The 20,036-nt window shown below is 49.2% G+C and overlaps 1 protein-coding gene across 1 annotated transcript in view; it reads left to right on the forward strand.

The window, feature by feature from the left end:
* The window catches only part of LOC122366465, a 57,807-nt gene extending 42,361 nt beyond the window's left edge, over nucleotides 1-15,446 (forward strand). Inside the window, exons 5-8 of the mRNA XM_043338759.1 lie at nucleotides 12,621-12,927; nucleotides 13,320-13,421; nucleotides 13,723-13,989; nucleotides 14,256-15,446. Of these exons, the coding sequence (XP_043194694.1) occupies nucleotides 12,621-12,927; nucleotides 13,320-13,421; nucleotides 13,723-13,989; nucleotides 14,256-14,362 (783 nt within the window). The 3' untranslated portion in view covers nucleotides 14,363-15,446. The remainder of the gene's footprint in view (nucleotides 1-12,620; nucleotides 12,928-13,319; nucleotides 13,422-13,722; nucleotides 13,990-14,255) is intronic.
* The last annotated feature ends 4,590 nt before the right edge of the window (nucleotides 15,447-20,036 follow it).

Genomic DNA, 20,036 nt, shown 5'->3' on the forward strand with positions numbered 1-20,036 from the left:
CCTGGCTAGGGAGCAGTCCTGGCCTAAATCCAATCGAATTATTTTGGAGGATAGTGCAGCAGGAGCTTGACATATACAAACTTTCCGGCGACCTCGGACAGCTCGGAAGGGCGCTAAAGTCCCAGGCGCCCCTTTTTCACATGGAGGACGTCCCTTTAAGCTTTATAGGCACCCCTCTTTCCCATGTAAGCGCCCATTTGGTCATCAAAGGCGCCCCTATAGGTCTCAGAGGCGCCCCTCTTTCTTGTGCAATGCGCCTCTTTTTCATATGCAATGCGCCCCTCTTTCGCATAAAGGTGCCCTATGGACATTACATGCACCCCTATAGACCTTACAGGTGTCCCTCTTTCTCGTCGAGGCGCCCCATTGGGCTTCATAGGCGCCCCTCTTCAGCATGCAGGCGCCCCTCTTTCGTGCAGATGCGCCGTTATGGCCATGACCTTCGTAGGCGCCCCTCTTTTGCATGGGGGCGGGAGCGGGGCGGGGGGCGGGGGCGATCCCATAGTTAGGCCTCAAAGGCGCCCCAATAGGCCTAGCAGGCGCCCCTCTTCCCGTTCATCTATAGAGCCACGGCACCACCTTCCCTTAGGCGACGGCGCGCCCCTTGAGGGATGGCGCCTCTGATGACAAGTTTTTCCGCACCACTCCGTTCAACGTCCCTGCTTCAGCAATGGCGGAATACATTACACGCCTGGCAGTGTGTTGGTATGCAATGCTCTGCAGACAAGAATAAATAGCAGAAACCCCGGTAATGACCATTTTTGGAAAGGCAAAGAACTGGGGCATTACACTATGAGCCATAAAGCCAGACATTGTTGCTCACTTACGAATGGCATAGCAAAAAGGACGTAACTGCTCCATTTTTGACTACACTGAAAAAAACTTACTCCCCATTTTCTAATTTTAGAATGCCAAAAAGCACTCCTGCAATCGAATAATTTTATGACCTGGCATAAGCGCCTAAAATGGGGAGTTTTGGGGAATAAAACTAGCGTATAGAATATATTTAGTATCCGAACGCTTATATTATTCGTGCTAGGGAGTAATTTTATGACGGAGGATAAAAGTATGCTATCTTTGGATAAAATTACACCAGATGATAATTTTATTAACTTAATACTAAAATTACTCCCATTCGGGGAATAATATTGCCATGCCAAAAAGCACTCCTTTTTTCGATAATTTTACCCCGGAGTAACTCCCCGGTAAAATCAAGCCCCGGTGTAAAAGTACCACCCCTGATAATGCGGGGTGATGTGATAATATTATGACCAAGCGTAAAATAAGGAATGCATTTAAACAATGTATTGAACCACCAACAATTGATTAACGAATGGTACCTGAGCATCAGCAGGTACATCTTGATTTGGACGCACTTCCAGTGATGGCGCATTGCGGCCGACAGGGACGTAATTTAGCTTCCTAGTTGAGAAGCGGCGTCTCAACTGGGAGGCAAAACTTCGTCTCTGCCGGCCGCAATGCGAAATCACTGGAAGGACGTTCAAGGTCACAACTCACAAGGGCGTTATGGTTAACACTGAGGCTAACGAATAACATCTGCGCACAGAACTACCGCCACGGATGGCAGATAAAACGAGCGTGTATGGTTAACACTGAGGCTAACGAATAACATCTGCGCACAGAACCACCGCCACGGATGGCAGATAAAACGAGCGTGTATGGTTAACACTGAGGCTAACGAATAACATCTGCGCACAGAACCACCGCCACGGATGGCATATAAAACGAGCGTGATCTGGGCTATGAAAGACGTACTGAGACTCATTGGCGTACTGAGACCGCCGCAGCTGAATTAGTCATAATACAGAGGCTCCAGTAGTGTGAGCCACACGTTGCGAGTCACTTGAGCCACAGGTGAGCCACAAGTCACGAGTCACTTGAACCACAGGTGAGCCACAGGTCGCCAGTCACTCGAGTGGGCATCTCCGATGCTGGTTCTACACTACCTGGGTAACCTCCCACACCTTCTGTGATAAGCCAGATATGGTTTACTTTACATCGAATCCCACACTCCGGTAAAGAATCTCGAACAGGGCCCTGCAGGGCCCCGTGAACTTTGTGTACTGAAGACAGCGTGGGCGGCCGTCATTAGGGCCACGGTCTCCAACCTGGTGGCCGGCAGTTGGCAGACCACCACACCGTCCACCGATAGTTCCTCGCCTGCCTGACGAACCCCGTTTCTCGGATCCGCCAAGGTGCCAATGGTTGTTCCACAACCATAGGCAAGTAGAGCTAGCAGCTCGTCGTCTGCCGTGAAAAAGAATATTGCAGTCAGTTGCATAGGTGTAGCAACGTATCTCTTTGGTGAAGGATACCTTTCACCAAAGTTTTAGATTGGTGAAGGATCCTTCACCAATCTTGAGCAATGCAGGTGAGGGTCTTCACCAATGCTAGAACGACTGGGTTCGACGGTCGATCTAATGTTAAAAAAAGAAAAACAATGCCGAATGGGATGAACAAAAAGGCTAAAACGGCAACAGGTACCCAATTACCCCATCCAGCGGCGTATTTAGAAAATCGCGAAGGGGGGGGCCAAGGGTTTGGAGGGCGCCACCTCACCCAAGGAGGGCGCCATACGGTCGCGAGATAAAAAATCGCTCAGTGGGGGTTGGGGGGTTGGGAGGCGTTTTTTACCATGCCACCAGTTTTTTTTTTGCGTAACCTCGTATAGGTCGTGCTGCATTGATTTTGCATCGTGTGTATTCTTTATACTCCAGGTCGCAAAAGGTCAAGTGTTCTTGAAATGCTGCGCCGAAGGCGCGCGACATTTTTGAAAACAACCTTTTCCTCCGCTTTTTAGGCACGCCTTTTATACGATCACTGTTCAAAGCTCCTCTCGCTCTTTTACCAAATTTGAAGGTGTAAAAAATACCTAAGGTTTGGTCGGGCCGCTGCCACACAAACTGTACAGAAAGCTTGGCTCATGGGTGTCGATGTATAAAAGTTTATTGGCGGTGGCATATCTACGCACCAGATCACCGTATCGGATTGATACCGGAGCGCGAGATGCGTAAACATCATCCAAATTACCTCAGACCAGCCTTCATAGCCTTCTCACAGATGCATACAGTGTACCCACATAACCAGTTTCAATCACCGAAACTTCAGATGCCTGCTGTTGCGCCCGAACCTGTTGACAATACTTAATCGTAATCCATATAGATGCCATGATGCACGTAAAGTAGGATCAATCCGTTAAGACCAAAGACGTGTTTTATGCATCGTAGAGCGTAGATAGTTTTGGTAGGTATAGATACTTCATTCATTGTGCTGAATGCACGTTCATTTGTGGCAGTTTTCACAGGCAAGACATCAACTATGTGCAATAGAACGACTAAGTTGAAAAACATGCCAAAGGAGTAAATAAATGATAGGAGGGCAGCGATCAACGGATGTTGCCAATAGGTAGAAGGGCTGCGATCCACAGGAGGGCACTAATAGGTAGAAGAGCCCCGATCAACATCCCGAGTTTCGACAGTAGGGCACCGATAGGTAGGAAGTTGGCGAGCAGCAGGAGGGCGCCAATGGATAGAAGGGCAGCGATCAACAGGAGGGCACCAATAGGTAGGAGGGCGCCGATCAACAATCAACAGGAGGGCGCCACCAGGTAAGAGGGTGGCGAGGAACAGGAGAGCACCAATAGGAGGGTGGCGATCAACAAGAGGTTGCCAATAGGTGGGAGGGCGGTCATCAACTGGAAGTCGCCAATGAGCGGAAGGGTGACGATTAAAATGGGGGTGGCAATGGTGAGGAGGGCGCCTTTGCTCAAGAGGATGACACGAACAGGAGGGCGTCTGTGCGGAGGGCGCTGGTCAACAGGAAGGTGCCAGTGGATAGGAGGGCGGTGATCAACAGGAGGGTGCCAGTGGTTAGGAGGGCGGCGATCTACACGAGGGCGCCAATAGGAGAAGGGCCCCGATTAACATTCAACAGGAAGGACTAGGGAACCAATAGGTAGGAGGGCGGCACTGAACAAGAGGGTGCCAAAAGGGAGAAAGGCGGCCTTCAAAATTTCACATGAGGGCTCAATAGGTAGGAGAGCGCCAATAATTATGAGGACGCCGATCAGCAGAAGGGCGGCAATGTGTAGCAGGGTGGCGACCTACAGGAGGGCGCCTTCGGGTGAGAGGGCGCTTATTTACAGGACAGCGGCTTACATAGGCGACCACCGTTACGCTTAGAGAGCTACAGCCTACAAATGTGGTTGGAGGGCGCCCGAGGGAGCCCTCCAACCGTATTTGGAGGGCGTATTTGGAATGGGCGTCCTCCGAGGGCGCCCTCCATCCGTATTTTCCCTGTAAACACATTCGCGATTGGAGGGCGCCCTCCAGTCGCGATTGTTTTTCGATTCGATTATATCACAATTGCATTTGCGATTGGAGGGCGCCTTCGGCGCCCTCCAATCGCAAAGGGCGCCTTCGGCGCCCAAGGGGGGGGGGGCCATGGCCCAGTGGCCCCCCCCCCTGCCTACGCCCCTGACCCCATCCTTTCAGTTATGAAGTGTTATGCCCACCTTCTTCACAATTCATGCCATTTAATAAACCAGTATAACGCCTTTTGGGGCGACTAACGGAGCGAGCGAGAGGGTGAGCTTTGCATGTGCGAAATTTCGACGGGGTACCTCCAGCTGACTTGTGCACGGCACCCTACTAACCGGTCTCTAGCGATGTGCCAAATTTGAGCACAATCGGCCCAGTCGTTCTCGAGATCTGGAAGCGGCACCCTGCACGTGCGCACGTGCAAAATGGGTCCGAACTGACTTTTGCACGGCACCCTACTAACCGGTCCCTAACTGTGTACCAAATTTGAGCGCCATCGGTCCAGCCATTCTCGAGATCTGGAATCGACCCCTGCACGTGCGCACGTGCAGCAGCACCCCAACTCTGGCACATGGATATGCATTGCCTAGTGGGTGCCTACCTACATGCCAACTTTCAGCGCAATCGGCCAAGTAGTTACCGAGATATTGCAACAATTACAAAAGTGACACCTCTTCGTTTTGCACGTGGCACGTGCATAAGGGGTCACCCACATGCATCGGGAATAGTCCAATACTTGGTAGAAGGAATGAGGCTACCCTACAAAAATTACCGCGTGTAAATCGGTCAAGTGGTTGCTGAGATATAAGCGTCGCAGAATCGTGACCACGGCCGGCCCGCCGGCCGGTCGGCCGACCGCTCATTCAGAAATTTCCGTTAATCTAAGGAAAGACTACGCTCGCTTCGCTCGCTCCGTAATGATAGGTAAAGCCGAAAACTGTATTGAAGTTGGTAAAAGTGTAAATGTGTCTCAGTAAATGCCGTGAATATCAAAATATATTGGCTTGTTTTTACTCGTGGGAAAGTTGTAAGGGTTGTAAGACTTTGGTCACGAAAAAAGAGCAGTGGAGCATACCTTTAGGGCCTGTTCCAGCGCCTCCAGTAGAAATTCTTGACTGGAGGCTCTACCAGAAGTTTCACTGGAGGCGCTGGAACGCAATCTGGAGATTTCTGGAGATTGGCGTCATAGAAACCAAAAGAATGACGATTGTTCTCTCTTGAAACGCAAAATTTCTTTTCAATTTTAGTAAAAAAGATAAACAAAATTATAGCAATGTAATTTTCTTTACCTTCAAGTTGTAAAATTCTCAGTCGAAAGTTCTTTGTTTACATTCGTGATTGTCACATGTGCGCCGTAATTGTAGACCAGAGCCTCCAGAGAAATTTGGACCTCTCAACTCTCTGGAAGCTACTGGAGGTTTCTGGAGCTTTGGCGAGAGCTTTCTGGAGCTTTCTGGAGGCGCTGGAACGCTCTCTGGAGGATTCTAGAGCTTTCTGGAGGTTTCTGGAGGTTTCTGGAGGCGCTGGAACAGACCCTTAGGTTCCAAAGGTATGCTTGGATAGTGGATACCTTTGGTAGGTATCCAAAGGTATGCTTGGATACCTAAAAATTCAATTTTAAGCATGTACTGAAAAGTTGGCGTTAATTAAATGATAATGGCGTGAGACATTTGCAAGAAAAAAACAGGAGTTGGCGAATTTTCCCCCCCCCCCCCTCCTCCACTGCGGTAAGGTCCTGCACCTTCTCCGAAGGTTCAGGTGACATCCTTCACCAATATTTTTGGCGCTCCTACACCCATGGTCAGTTGGCATCAATGCATATCGTACAAATAAACGTAAAGGAAACCTAGGAGAGAAACAAGGAACCGCGTTCGTACAGTAGCTGGCTATGCCATCTACAGTATCTGGCGACGATTCTTCGCTTCTTCCTGAATTGTTTTCACTCTCAAAATCGTAGTACGATGCGTAGTACGTTTGCGTAGTCATGCGATACACTCTTACAACTAAACGTGGTGCATAATTACCAGTAAAACGCCTTTTGGGCGAAGAACGAGCGAGCGAGATAGTGAGCCCTGCACGTGCAGAAGGGCGAGAGGGTACTTCCAACGGGCTTGTGCAAAGCACCCTTTTAACCGGTCGCTAGCGGTGTACCAAATTTGAACGCAATCGGCCCAGCCGTTCCTGAGATCTGGAAGCGGCACTCTGCACGTGCGCACGTGCAAACGGGGTCCAAAATGACTCTTGCACGGCACCCTACTAACCGGTCCCCAACCGTGTACCAAATTTGAGCGCAATCGGCCCAGCCGTTCTCGAGATCTGGAAACGCCCCCTGCACGTGCGCACGTGCAGTAGCACCCTAACCGCAACACATGGGAATGCATTGCCTGGTGGGTGCCTACCTGTATGCCAAGTTTCAGCGAAATCGCCCCAGTAATTACCGAGTTACTGAAATGGGAACAAATTTGGCACCTCTTATTGTTGTATTTTGCACGTGCAGTGGGGGTCACTCACATAGATGAAGAGTATCCGACCTTTGGTAGAAGGGATGCAGCTACCCTATAAAAATTACCGCAAGACAATCACTCAAGCCGCTGCTGAGATATGGGCCTCTCAAAATCATTACTTTTGCAAAACTGCTTGAACACCCTTGACTTTTCACGTGGCACGTGCCACGGCGGTCACTGAGATGTATCAAAAGTAGTCAATTACGGGGTAGAAGGGATGGGGCTACCCAGCAAAAAAGACCGCAGGCCATTCGGTCCAGCGGTTGCTGAGATATAAGCCTCTCAAAAGCGTTACAGGCCGGGCCGGGCCGGGCCGGGCCGGGCCGCTCATACTGAGATTTTTCCGTTATATTGAAAAGACTTCGCTTCGCTCGCTGCGCTCGCTCGCTCGTAACAAAATAATTATACGTCGTTAAAATATTTCAGTGAAATAAGAAATTAGTACCCGATGTTCCGCTGTCATGGTTAAGTATGGAGTGCAAGTAGGTATCAAACTGCATGTAACTGTGGTATATTTGGAGACAATAAAGACAACCATGAATGGAGACAACCTGAATGGAGACAACCATGACTTTTCAATATCACTAGTTAAACAACACTTTTTGACTAATAGCAAAACCAACGACGATTGGCTGTCCAAAGGTGAGGTACAACATGTTGTCCCGCCCGTCGTTAAAGTGCCACCTTTTTACGGTTTTCGGTTTAAAACGGTTTTCAGTAGACCTGACCCACCTATGACCTACCCTGAAGTTCGTTTCCCGAAATTCGTCCTAGTTTTCGAGATATCCGCATTCGAACTTCACATTGATGCCATCACAAAAAGTGTGGGAGATGGGATTTTAACATGGTAATGTTACATTCCCATATTCCACACATTTGTGATGACTTTAATCTGAAGTCCAATCGCGGATATCTTGAAAACTAGGCCGAATTTCGGGAAACAGACTTCAGGGTAGGTCATAGGTGGGTTAGGTCTAGTGAAAACCGTTTTGTGTAAAAAAGGGGGCAGTCTTCCTTTAAGCCAAAAAAAAAATCATCAAGAAAATAAACAGTTGTCCTGCCCTCTGCTATTAATGTATTACGCCATTGGGATATGTGAAACGTCATTTCTCCATCGTGCAGGAAGAAGCATGCGTGGGAAATACCTTCCTACACTTGGCCTTGGCTGATGTTTTGGCCTGACCTCGTATTTATCGAAAATACCTGGGGCCTAACTAAACATTCGCTAAAAAAAAATCAGTCAGATCTAAACATTATTCCAGCCCTGGCCAGGAATATATTGTCTACGATGATCGGCTCGAGCCCAGTTATATAGAAGAAGAGTATTCCCCCCCCCCGGCACGATGTGTTGCTAGCGGAACACCTCATCCGAAAAGGTGTGCTTGTGCCCGTTCAAAACTCACCGTCTTTGTCAGCCGACTCCACGTTTATCATCGTCTGGGCGTGAGTACTTCTTCGCTGATGTCTGTCGCTGTATGTCTGATTTTGTGCAGGACATGCTCCTTCACGTCCTCCTCGAGCCCCATGATTATTCCCAAGTCAGTCCACGCCTGGAAACATCGCAAAATCACATTAACCCGCGAGTTGCTGGGGGGGGGCGTTAAACGCCCCCACTTTTTTCGCCGGGCCATAGCATAAAAACGGCGCGCCGCAGGCGCGCCAAATTTTGGGTACCTGTAGGGAATTGATTGAAGTTTATTGTGACAAAGTTTCAAAAAAATCGGTCGGAAAATTTTTGAGATATCGAGGTTTTAGTGACGTCATGATTTCTGAGTTTTCGACCAAAAACGGCATATGTTCAAAAAATCATATAAAATCACAGAATAGACATACAGATATGCCGTAAACTCCATTAGACTGCCAATACCATGATCAATCAAATGGCTATCTTCGATTATTGATTATCGTTCCGCATTATCCATAATCTTGAACTGAATCTTGGCAATTTCTCGTGACTACTTCACGACCATGATACATGCATTTCTTAAATTGAAGTTTTTGAGCCAAACACGTACACATATGATAAAATGAATGTCACCATCGTGTTCTACGCCCCAAATTACATTTAAAACATGTGTCACAGGCTGCGAATATCAGTTTTGATTTTCGGGGATATGTGCCTACCCGGTTGACCTGACCTTGACCCTGACCTATGCTTGACTGACCCCTACATGGAGCTGACACTCTCGTAGGCCTTATAAGATGGATTGTGCACCGTTTTGACAGAGTTTATGGCGAGAGGCGCCCATTGCGAAGTCCTGAAGTCCATGCTACTGAAAGCCCGATTTCAGGTGTTTGACCTGACCTTGACCCGACCTGTGACCTCAAAATTCAACTTTAAAGTACTCATCTGAAGCGTCTCGTCGCGCTCTTTCGTTTGCCGCCTCGTGCGTTTCGCTGCGCCTATTGGTTCTCGAGTTATCGGCTGGGGGCGTTTAACGCCCCCCCCCCCCCCCAGCAAACGGTGGGTGGCGAAATACCCCAGCAACTGCCGGGTTAATGAATGGAATTAACATCAAGCAGCATCAAGTGAACATTATATCATTGTGGAAGGTCAGGTCAGGTAAGGTCAGGTCAGGTCAGACAAGGGAGCCCAGTTCTGACTCTCGGGCGGGCGCAGACTCAGAGCCGACTGCAGCGCGTGGGGTAACCGGTCAGATGACCCCGCGGGCGGCGACGGCGGCGACGGCAGGAGGCAGAAAGTTGCGCTATCATGCCATACCTAGGTATTTGGAGCATTTTCATACAGTGTCCCTGAGTGAGATGCTTATATTGTTACTTACACTGTGAGTTGCATAGTTTAAAAAATATCACAAAATCTATAACTTATTAGCTCTACATAACAATCTTGATCACAACTTGACCTAAATCAGAGTAATTGACATGGCTGTTTCCCCTGGTTTCAATGGCCTTGAGCATGTCATGGGTGACAAATTGTCTTCCAGAATTTCATCATCGCGGAAATCTTCGTCCGCAAATCTACGTCAACGCATTTCTTGGATTGTATGGTCATACCACGGATTGCTGTAAAGTCATACTAACAAAACACAAAGTATACAGTAATTTCAGCTTACCTTCGAGGACTGGGACGCTTGCTCGGTTCTCTGACAGAAGGCCTTGGTTCTGACGACTTGAGCACAATGGCGGTCGCGAATGGTCGCGAACTGCAGAGACATTCCGAAAATATTATTCTTGGAATAATACTGTGCTCGACGAATAGATTAATGACTTTTAGATTAGTTATGTCACAACGGAATAGGATTATCAAGAAAGTGATACAGTATTGCTTGAAATACGCTCCCGAATACTCCCGAAGAATAATGTTAGTAATGCTACCACATAATATTACTCCATGGTTATAAAATTATTGTCCGGACATGATAGTTTTATCACGAAGGACGTAATTTTTACACCTACATGAGAATAGTTTTATTCTGTCGCGTCAATTTAGCAGCCGTAATGGAGTATAAAAATTACCCTAAATACTCCACAGCGGTTTATTTTTATGCAGTTTTGATAAAAGTACTCTAGCTGTCAATTTTATTACCATCTAATGGGAGTTCAGCACAAATATATTCCAATGACCTTGTTTATCACTGTGAAATAAGCTAAAATTACCCCATGCCTCTTTGAGACTGATATAAATTTATAACCCGAAAGAATAAAAAGGACACGTGATAAAATTAAAAGATAAAATTAGCACTTGCTAAAACACAAAAGAGATGATTATAGTACCAGGTTTAAGAATAACTTTCAAAAACGCCCTTAATGCAATGCAGAGAGTAAGAATACGCTACAAAACATAATCATTATATGCCATTGGTGCGTGATTATTCGCCAAACTGGAGTGGAAAAACTCCAAAAATAACTCTCTAGGTGTAAGTTTTTTTCAGTGTACGTAAGATACGGTTGGCAGCTTTTGCTGCCACTTAAATATAACGCACGATTGGCGATACTTAGAGAAATTCATGTCACACCTAAGCTCTTCCCATTGATAATCACACATTTCTTTACAACAATCAATAATAAAAAGGTAACATTTATTCACACCACCTTTGCAACTGACTTCTTTGGTGTCCGCCGCACGGCCGCAATCGCGCGCCCCTTGCAACCCTGCGATAAATTGTTTATTTCTCAGCACATTCGCTTTCTCGATCAATAATTCGGAGCGCACATGACGTGCATTGTTTTGGTCTTCCGTTCGGGTGAGAACTTTGAAAGTTCACCGCAACGTTTAGGAATGCGGCGCTATTTTGTCCTGTGGCAGCAAAAGCTGCCAAGCGTATCTAATGGGTTAAGTCGCCCCAGTACTAATTGCGGCGCCGGAGATAATCGCGTCAATTATCGCCGATTCCGCTCCAAGATGTTACCGGGCGGCGTCTCGCATCGGCGCCTCCTCTCATCACCTGCTCTTATCGCGCCTCCCACAGAGCTATATTTAGGCCCGGAGCGATACCACGCCCAATTGAGGAACATCTGTCTTCTCAGCCCGATCGGACCGCCCAGTGTGAGCTCATGAGGAAAACTACGTCTATCGCAGCAGCCGCAGTTCGCACCTTACAAAAAAGTATAAAGTTCACATGCTTTCTCACGCATGTGCCTATTGAGTATGAATCAGCAGGTTCAGTGTCGCTTATTAGAGCGTAAATGGCAGCTAATGGCTCACCTATAGGCCCGGTATGTAGTTTCGTGTTGTTCTCGTTGTATTCACCCGAGCCTGACCTATACCGGCGGTGCCAGCGCCAGTGCTAAACGCGCCCGTCAAGTGTGAAGGCTGACCCCCCCCCCCCCCTCAGGGTCGCCGGCTGACCGGAAGGGGCGGGTCGGTAGTGTGTGCCCCCACGGCCGACCCCTCATACACTCAGCCGTGACGTGACGTGAAATGTGACGTGACGTGAAATGTGACGTGACGTGCCTCTTTAGCCGTGACGGCGTGACGCAGGGCAGGGCGGTGATTGCGACCGATCGGCTCATTTCCGTACATTAATTAAACACTATGAATCTGCCTTCAGTATATCTCAGTCTTTGTTGGTGTGAGGATGAATCGAATGAGAATAGCTCTCCGTCAATCGAACGTTCCACATCTCAGCCGTATCTCGAATCCCTCCGCTGACCGCTCCCATCCGATTGACTGCCGGTACCATACCATCTGGTTTGGCTCAACGTCCAACAACCACAGCTTATGGTCGGAGTGGTCAGCGCAGTTCCCAGCCATTCTCTCACGCTACCCCCTCGGTTCGTGTAACCATGGCAACCGTGGCGTCGTTAACCTTAGCGCTGGCGGAAACGGCTCTGTGGTCCGTCAAAACGCCCGAAAACCACGCAGGCACCCACCCGGCACCCAAAACTCTATACACCCACTCGGCCCACCCCAGTGTTTATTGGTTCTGCAGTCTAGCCGACCGTGTGTTTTGCGCACTCCTCCATGGTCCATTTTCCCATGGGAATATCCGCGTGACGAGCATCTGGTTGATATCTAGGCCCCGCGATTATTTTTCCCCAGTGATGAGAGGTGTTTGTGTGGAACCGCTTATCTACCGTAACAGTACTTGGCAAGTTACATAAACGTAAGCGTGGTGTGTTTAGTTCGCACCAGGCCGATCGCTCCTTTACGGCAACTGTTTGTTTTTGTATCACTAAAACTGGTTACTGACTGTCTTAGCTACACAGCGTGGGAGCCGTAACCAACATTTTGACCGTGCTAGCTCAGTTGATGGCTAAAGCGTTGACGGCGACCCCGTCTTCTAATCTAACCCGTCTTCTCTCTTTTCCCCAGGCGTTGAAGAAAGCCACCGAGGCCAGCAAGGAACGTCGCCGCTTCCTGCGTATGTCGAGCACCAACCTGTCGACTCTGAGCTCTGGACCGGGCACTCCGGCTGCTCTGAGGTCTTCCACGGCTCTCAGCGATTCCAGCCCGGCCATTGACCGTCTTTGCGAGAGGATAGAGCGCGAGGTGTGGGGTGGCAGCGGCGGCGGATCGGCCGGCCGGCTCATGAGGCGACAGAAGAGTGAGCTAGATGCCGGAATGGTGCTGAGGAGACAGATGCACTATGCCAGTCAGAAGCGGCTCAACAGGCATAGCAGTGAGTAGGGGAGGGGAGGGAAAGAGAGAGAGAGGGAGAGAGGGAGGGAGGGAGAGAGAGAAAAACAGCAGGGCAGAGCAGAGCAGGAAAGGGCAGAGCAAAGCAGAGCAAAGCAGAGCAGAATAGTGACAGTAGGCACAGGGAAACCTACAGCTAACTCCGACTGTAGCTAACTCTGATATGATCGATGTGGGAGCGCGGGAGGCGGACCCACCGCGCAGCTGTCAATGAAGCGTTTATCAGATGCCCCATGGCCTGTGCTTTCCTGAGCGCCACCACCGTATGACGTGGCGGGCGGGAAAAACGGTCATTACTCAATCAGATAATGTCCACAGTCCGCTGACCTCGTGCGTTATCAATCGCGGGCTTACGGTATGGTTCGTTTGTTACAGTGATGCCGGAGGTGGATATCTACGATACGAAATCGAAAATGCGGAACGACTCTCCGCGTCATAGTGCCAACAGGAGACACAACGACTCGCTGGACTCGGCAGGTGAGAGCTTTATCCCACCAGGGTAGAGGCAGAGCGATGGCGCCACTACTCGGGTCCTTATAGTGGCTGCTAACTCATTCTTTAGCTAACTCTGTGCTTTTTATTTATTATTTGTGGATAAACAATGAAATAAGTGCACGGCTGATTTATCGTATTATTTTATTGTTGTAGCTTTGTGACGCCTGCCAAATCAATACCATTTTCCGTTTGTGATGTTTGTGATGCTATTTAGTATGTAGACATACTTCATATGATATCTGAATCCCGCTGACCTCTGACTGACGCCGCCTTCCGTCCGCAGGACACTCTCCGTCCACCACACCGTCAAAGTCGTCCATGAGCAGCACAGAGGGCGCTGAGGTGCTGCTGCGCCGCGCGGCCGCAGGTGGCGCTGGCGGCAGTCCCGCGTTCGCTCCAGATGGCACCACCGTCGTGCTGCGCACCAGCTCTGTACGGAGGCGGGGTCGGGGTCGCGCGCCGGCTGGGGTGCACGGTGACCAGATCAGGCCGCACAGCATCCTGTGTGACACGCCTTCGGACCCGACTGAGGTGGTGCTCAGGAGAAAAGGTCAGTGGTGGCTCCGGCGGCAGCGCTTACTCTGCTCATCATGGACCGAAATCATACCACCTTTCAGAGACAAGCAACCAGCAAGTGACACGTTATATTAGTAAACGGTCACCTCTCATCGTTCATTTAACTCTAAATAATGCATTTAATTTCTAACTTTTATCTAACTCATGTCAACCTTGCGTTTGCCATGTCTATAACGAACGTCGCCGCCTTCCTACCGTGTCGCCCTCGACTGACGTTCTCCCTCCGTGTCTCTTCCACAGACCACGCCAGCGCCGTGCGGCAGGAGGTGAAGGCGCAGAACCGGCGCAGCTGCGACCTGTCGCTACTCAAACGGCGCTCTGCTTACCTGACCCAGTACGAGTACTGAGGCCGAGTACCGGCCGCGAAAACCCAGCTCTAGGCCACGAGCTCAGTACTTGGACGACATCGCAGCAGCGGCATGACTCAGTGCTCCAACTGGAGTGATTGGGCTCAGTTGTCAGACGCCTCAGATTGCGGAAGCTCGTGTCGGGACATGGATCTTTTCGCTAATGGAACCTGGAAAACTACGACGGTCAGTTGTGTTTCCCGTGAAGTGAGCGACGGTGAAGGACAGTGCTGCCACCTGTGCTGCCATATGTGCTGCCACCGACGCATGAGGTGTTACACCTGCTTTCCGCCGCTGGAATAATTATGAACATGTAACGCCTGCCAGTATGAATATTTGTTTAGAGTGTGTGACGTGTGTGCAGTCAATGCTGAGGCTCAGATCAGCGGACCAGCTCAGTCTCAGTCTCAGTCTCAGTCTCAGCTCTGACTGAGGTCAGCGGATCGATTCGCTCAGTCGAAGCCAGTCTGGGGTCAGTTCAGGCCAAGACGGTCGCGATCCCAGGATGGCTAAGTATTTAGGCTAAATTATCGGTTTCCCGCTGACGTACGTGACTGCTGTTTCTTATATTATCTTGACGGACGTGGTACCTATGTTTTGTCACAAGAGACGTTTAATTGATCGGACATTTGTTGTATCGGGACACAATCACGACTTAATGATTTAATCGGACAATCGCCAATGTATTTACTATGATTTGTGTATGCTTTTGGTATGACGAAGATGATGGTTATATGATCGTTTGATGTGATTTGGCAATAATGTGTATGTTCTGAATGTGAAACAACCACTTGCAGCTGTTCTCACACGATATAATGCAAAATAATGGCACGTCACAAATTTTGTCACTCGTCGTTACCATTCGTTTTTATTACGCTATCTGGTAAACTACTGCAGTGTTCACTCTTTCACGGTAAAAGACCTCTGTAATGCTGGATATATGTAACGTCTTACTGATCAGGATAATCCGTGTCTCTCTGGGTTTTGTGCTGATGTGCTCCTTGTCTTGTTTGTCGTATACATACTCCGAAGGAAGTCAGAAAGTGATATAAGTTCGGTGTTGCCAATATACTTATTGTCTTATTCCACTGTATTTGTGCAGGTTTTCTTTGTAGAGCCGGGTATGACCGATTCATCTTCGTACAATCACGCGCCTTTAGTAAGGCAGGAAAAGCGCGAACAAATTATTTTACGGCTGCGTCGCACCGGGTGATTCGATCGTTGCATGGTCAGGGTTGGGTGGTACGCACATTCCCTTCAATGAGATGGAGACCTTTGGCTAAATCTCACAATACATTCGCAAGAGAACTATATACATACTTAAAAGAGCCATCAAATGTTTTTTGGCGATATTGGAACGTGCTATATTAGTTCACGAGCTATGAGCCAGGGACTTCTAAAGAACATCGAAATCGGGACATTCTTGCCTTCGATGACCCCTAGCCCGGCCGGGCCCGGGGGTAATCCCAACCACCGCAGCCCGGGGGGGGGCGTTTTTCGCCCCCCTGTCTAACTCCGTAAATAAGGGAGCTACGGAAACAAAAGCGATACCAAACGAAAGGTCCTTACGAGACGATTCTAATGCACCTAAAATTTTTGACCTCAGGTCAATTTTCAAGGTCAGAGGTCAAGGTCAAAGGCAAAAACCGCCACATGTGTAGTGATCTCAAAGTAAGCCTTCTAGAGGACGGCAGGCTGCATCAAACCGGCAAAATTGGCTGTCAAACGAAAGAAGAGAATCTGAGGATTCTGAAAATGTGCTCAAAGTGAAAGGTCAAGGTCAAGGTCACGCTCAAAATTGACCTCAAACTTGGCACTTTTTCGCATATCTTGCGTGCTAACTTCCAAGATGTTTTGAAATGTTTTGAGGCTTATCAGTTCCCTATTTATGGTTCATCTTACGATACAAGGCTGCTAAAAGGTCAAGGTCACAGAAGAGTATCCCTGCTAGAGGCTATTTCACTGATTCAAGTTAGTAATAATAAATAAGACAATTTTACACACCGGAAGCTCTAAATGAAGGCTTAGAGGAAAATAGATGCCAGATGCGTGATCAGCGGGTACAAATCCATCATAAACGACCTTTCATGTGTCAAGGTCAACCAGCGGTCATTCGAGGTCACATGAGGTCAACATAAAATTTGACCTTTTCCGAACAAAATATATATCATTCGACGCGGCTTCACAAGGCGAATGCGATGGTATTACTGCCGTAGCTCTAGGACCATTTTTGTCGAAGTTATTTGCGAAAAACTAAAACCACATTTCGGGGTCGTTGACCTGACCTCTGACCTCAGGTCACCAAAACTATTTTTTTATTTTTCTCTAGGTCAAACGCTACACAACCGTGCTCGTAATTTGTCTTTATCTCTAAAACTCTATTTTTAGCAGCTATTTGAAGTTTGCGTCTGTGACGCCGAAGTTTGCCGTGCAGGGGTCTAGAAAAATGGACCTTGTGACGTCATCAAGGGGGCTAGGTCCAAATTTTTTACTTCAGAAGATGTCAAATTGATGGGAGAAAAGGTACTGAAAGTTTCGCCTTCCTATCCCTAAGCGTTCGGGAGCTATCGCAAATATTCGCCAGGGGGGGCGAAAAACGCCCCCCCCCCGGGCCCGCGAGGGCTAGGGACCTAACCTTTGACCAGACCTAAAATAATCACCTGAGCACTTTATACGTTATTTTCGACGCTCTTTCGAACACAACTTATCGCCCTCGCGTACCAGGAGCTGGGCTATAAAGGTGCATATGTGGTCGACTCCAGAATGATGTTCCACTTTTCACAGGCAATTATTGGCCTGGAGTGGTAGGCTGTGGCGCATCACACAGGCTGAGTTCAGAAATTATAACTTTGTCCCAAAGCTCACAATCGACACACTTAATTGCGTGATAAACGGCACAACTTTGGGCTCCGGTCAACTGATAGCTTCTGAGGAGTGGAACATCATTCTTAAGTCGACTATACTCCCCCTCGTTGCGTTACGTCAGACCATTGTCAACATGGCGCGGATAATCACTGTTCGATCACGGTTACTATATAGATCATGGTTGAAATGAATGTCATCTGACTCAGGCCGCCAGGCCAGGCCAAGGTCCCATCTCCATACTAGCAATGGGTTAGGTACCGTTTTCTGTTACGCAGGCAGGGACCGCCGCCAGAGCAGCACAATAATTGATGGAACTTGTTTACCAGCCCACGGCGCTCCCACTCTGGGTGACCTTTCCCGGCGAGTGCTGGCAAAGCACCTGCCACGATGCAATTCGCCATTTCCAATTATCTGGTGAGAGCTGCCTCCGGCCCTGGCAATCGACCGTGCTCATACGCCGCCCGGGGGCTCTTGCCAGAACTCGCCGTGTAGCCGCCACCGCTACCGCTGCTACCGCCACCGCGCTGCTACCGCTACATCTACCACCATCGCAACTGCTACCTCCACTGTTACCGCCATCTCTACTGCCGCCTCCACCGCTTCTGCCACTGCCACCGCCACCGCCACCACCTTCAACAGCAACCCGTCCCATCCTGACGCCGTATCAATGTTCGTATATTATTCTATTTTATCGTTCCAGTTCAACCGTGTACCATGACTGAAGTGCACCATCAGGGCTACTACATTATACATACATACATACGTCACCGTCTGCCCACCATCCTCTTCCCATCAGTGCCCGTCTTACCACCACCGTCTTCCCTACACCTTCTCTCTAGTGCCGTCTCCCACCACAGTCCCTATAAACGTCTCCCACAAAACACAGCGCTAACCGTCTCCGCCAAACTCAACAGTAACCGTCTCCCACAAAACACAACAGTGACCGTCTCCCACAAAACACAACAGTCGCCGTCTCCCATTGAATCCAGCAGCTTCCGTCTCTCATCAAATTCAACAGCTGCCCCGAATCTACAGCTCTCACCAAAACTCAATTGGCAAAAGCCACCTACCACCAAACCCAATAGCCTCAGTCTTCCACTAAGCCCCGGCATGTCGCCACCGCGAGGCAATCGTTCTCATGCTGAGGCGGAGCAATCCATTACCCTAGAGGCTCGGAGCTCGGCTGAATGTGAAAATTCTCGCCGAATGTCGCCGGCCGCCACCAACGCCTCTGTGACTGTCACTGGTGGCCCCGGGGCTATTCAGACTGACTGCGAGCGATATCTATTTTCCGGCTGTCAGGTGAAGGAGGACACCCAGTCACCGCTGGGGTGGTGTTTGGAAAAGGGATCAACGAGACGGCTAGGCTTTTTGTAGACTAAGAAAGAGATACCCATGCTGATGTAGTACATATATGCGTCTTGTCCTATGAGGCACGCTAATTCTCCCGGCGTAAGCCATGACTTAAAAAGATGACTTATCGCTCCATTTCCAATAAATTAAATGACAGAGTCATTCATAATGAGGACATGTCAGTGCCAACTGCTTTCGAGCTTTCCGTTAATTCGGTGCATCTTGGCAAATATAACATGAGGTTAGACGTTCATTCCCTTTGGTAAGTACGTATGCATTTACGTAAGGTCAACTGGCGTAACCATTGCAATTGCAACTTGCATGTAACTTCCTTGAGTTAATTTACGATTTGCATGTTTATGTTGTCTTGGGCCATCACTTTCCAATCTATCCTGACAATATACGACCATTTATTTGAAAGTCGGAAGTGAAATCGTTACGTTCATATCAAATGTCAAAGCTATAGACGACTGACGGCTTTCCGGGACCGAATCTCAATATGGCTCGGAAGTCCATCCTTCTCCCGGGAGAAGATCGTTAAAATCGCTATGACGAAAGACTTTTTCAAAAGAATGATGGCCGTGATTGGACAGCACTTCACTGAATCGTGACATTTCAACGAAGTAAGAAGTTTTAAATATTTATTTTTCCTCAAATGGTTAACCGACAGTAGCGCTCAAACCTCAGTTCCATAGAACGTTTCTAACATTTTATAGGCGTTTCTAACATTTTATAGGCACGGATCCCCCCAGCCATAGGCTGTGGGATCCGTGCTATCGTAAGTTATATCGGACGTGGCTGCGAAACTTCTCTCGGTACGAAACTTCTCTTTCTAACATTTTATAGGCGTTTCTAACATTTTATTGGCACGGATCCCCCCAGCCATATATCCCCTTCCCCAGGACCCTTGGACTCATCAGCAATTTCTTCGAATCAGAGAATGGACCCACAGCATATCAATGTCTCCATAGACGTCCCGGCAGCGACCTCCTCAGAATCAGGGCGGCACCCCTTTCCCCGTAGTCTCAGTGCAATATCTCTGTCCCTGAGGGATCAGCACGATAGCCATGAGACCACACTCCACCACCCACACGGTCACACATTATCAACTCCCCGGAGAGCCTCCGGAGAATCTCTGAGAGGTCGTCCGTTACCCGTCAGCCCCGTGCTGGTGTCAGCCGAGCCTCTGAAGGTGGGCCGTGCCCGCTGAAGTTTGCCGTGCCTCTCCTGGGTAGGAGGTGTGTGGTTGGATCGCCGCTGACCCGGCCCGTACCCTGCGACGTCTGAGAGGCTCGCGGCGGCGCCCGGAGTGCCGCGCCTTCTGTCGACGCCCTGCCGCCGGCGGCGATGGCGCCGACCCTAGCCGACATCGATCGAGGGCGGGGGCGGGGGCGGCCGCTGCGCCGCCGCCGACGTCTCCGACGAGCTCGGGCAGGCCACGGCGGTGACTCGGCAC

This window comes from Amphibalanus amphitrite, unplaced genomic scaffold (assembly GCF_019059575.1).
Source record: "Amphibalanus amphitrite isolate SeventyFive unplaced genomic scaffold, NRLGWU_Aamphi_draft 000809F_arrow, whole genome shotgun sequence".
Classification (NCBI taxonomy): domain Eukaryota; kingdom Metazoa; phylum Arthropoda; class Thecostraca; order Balanomorpha; family Balanidae; genus Amphibalanus; species Amphibalanus amphitrite.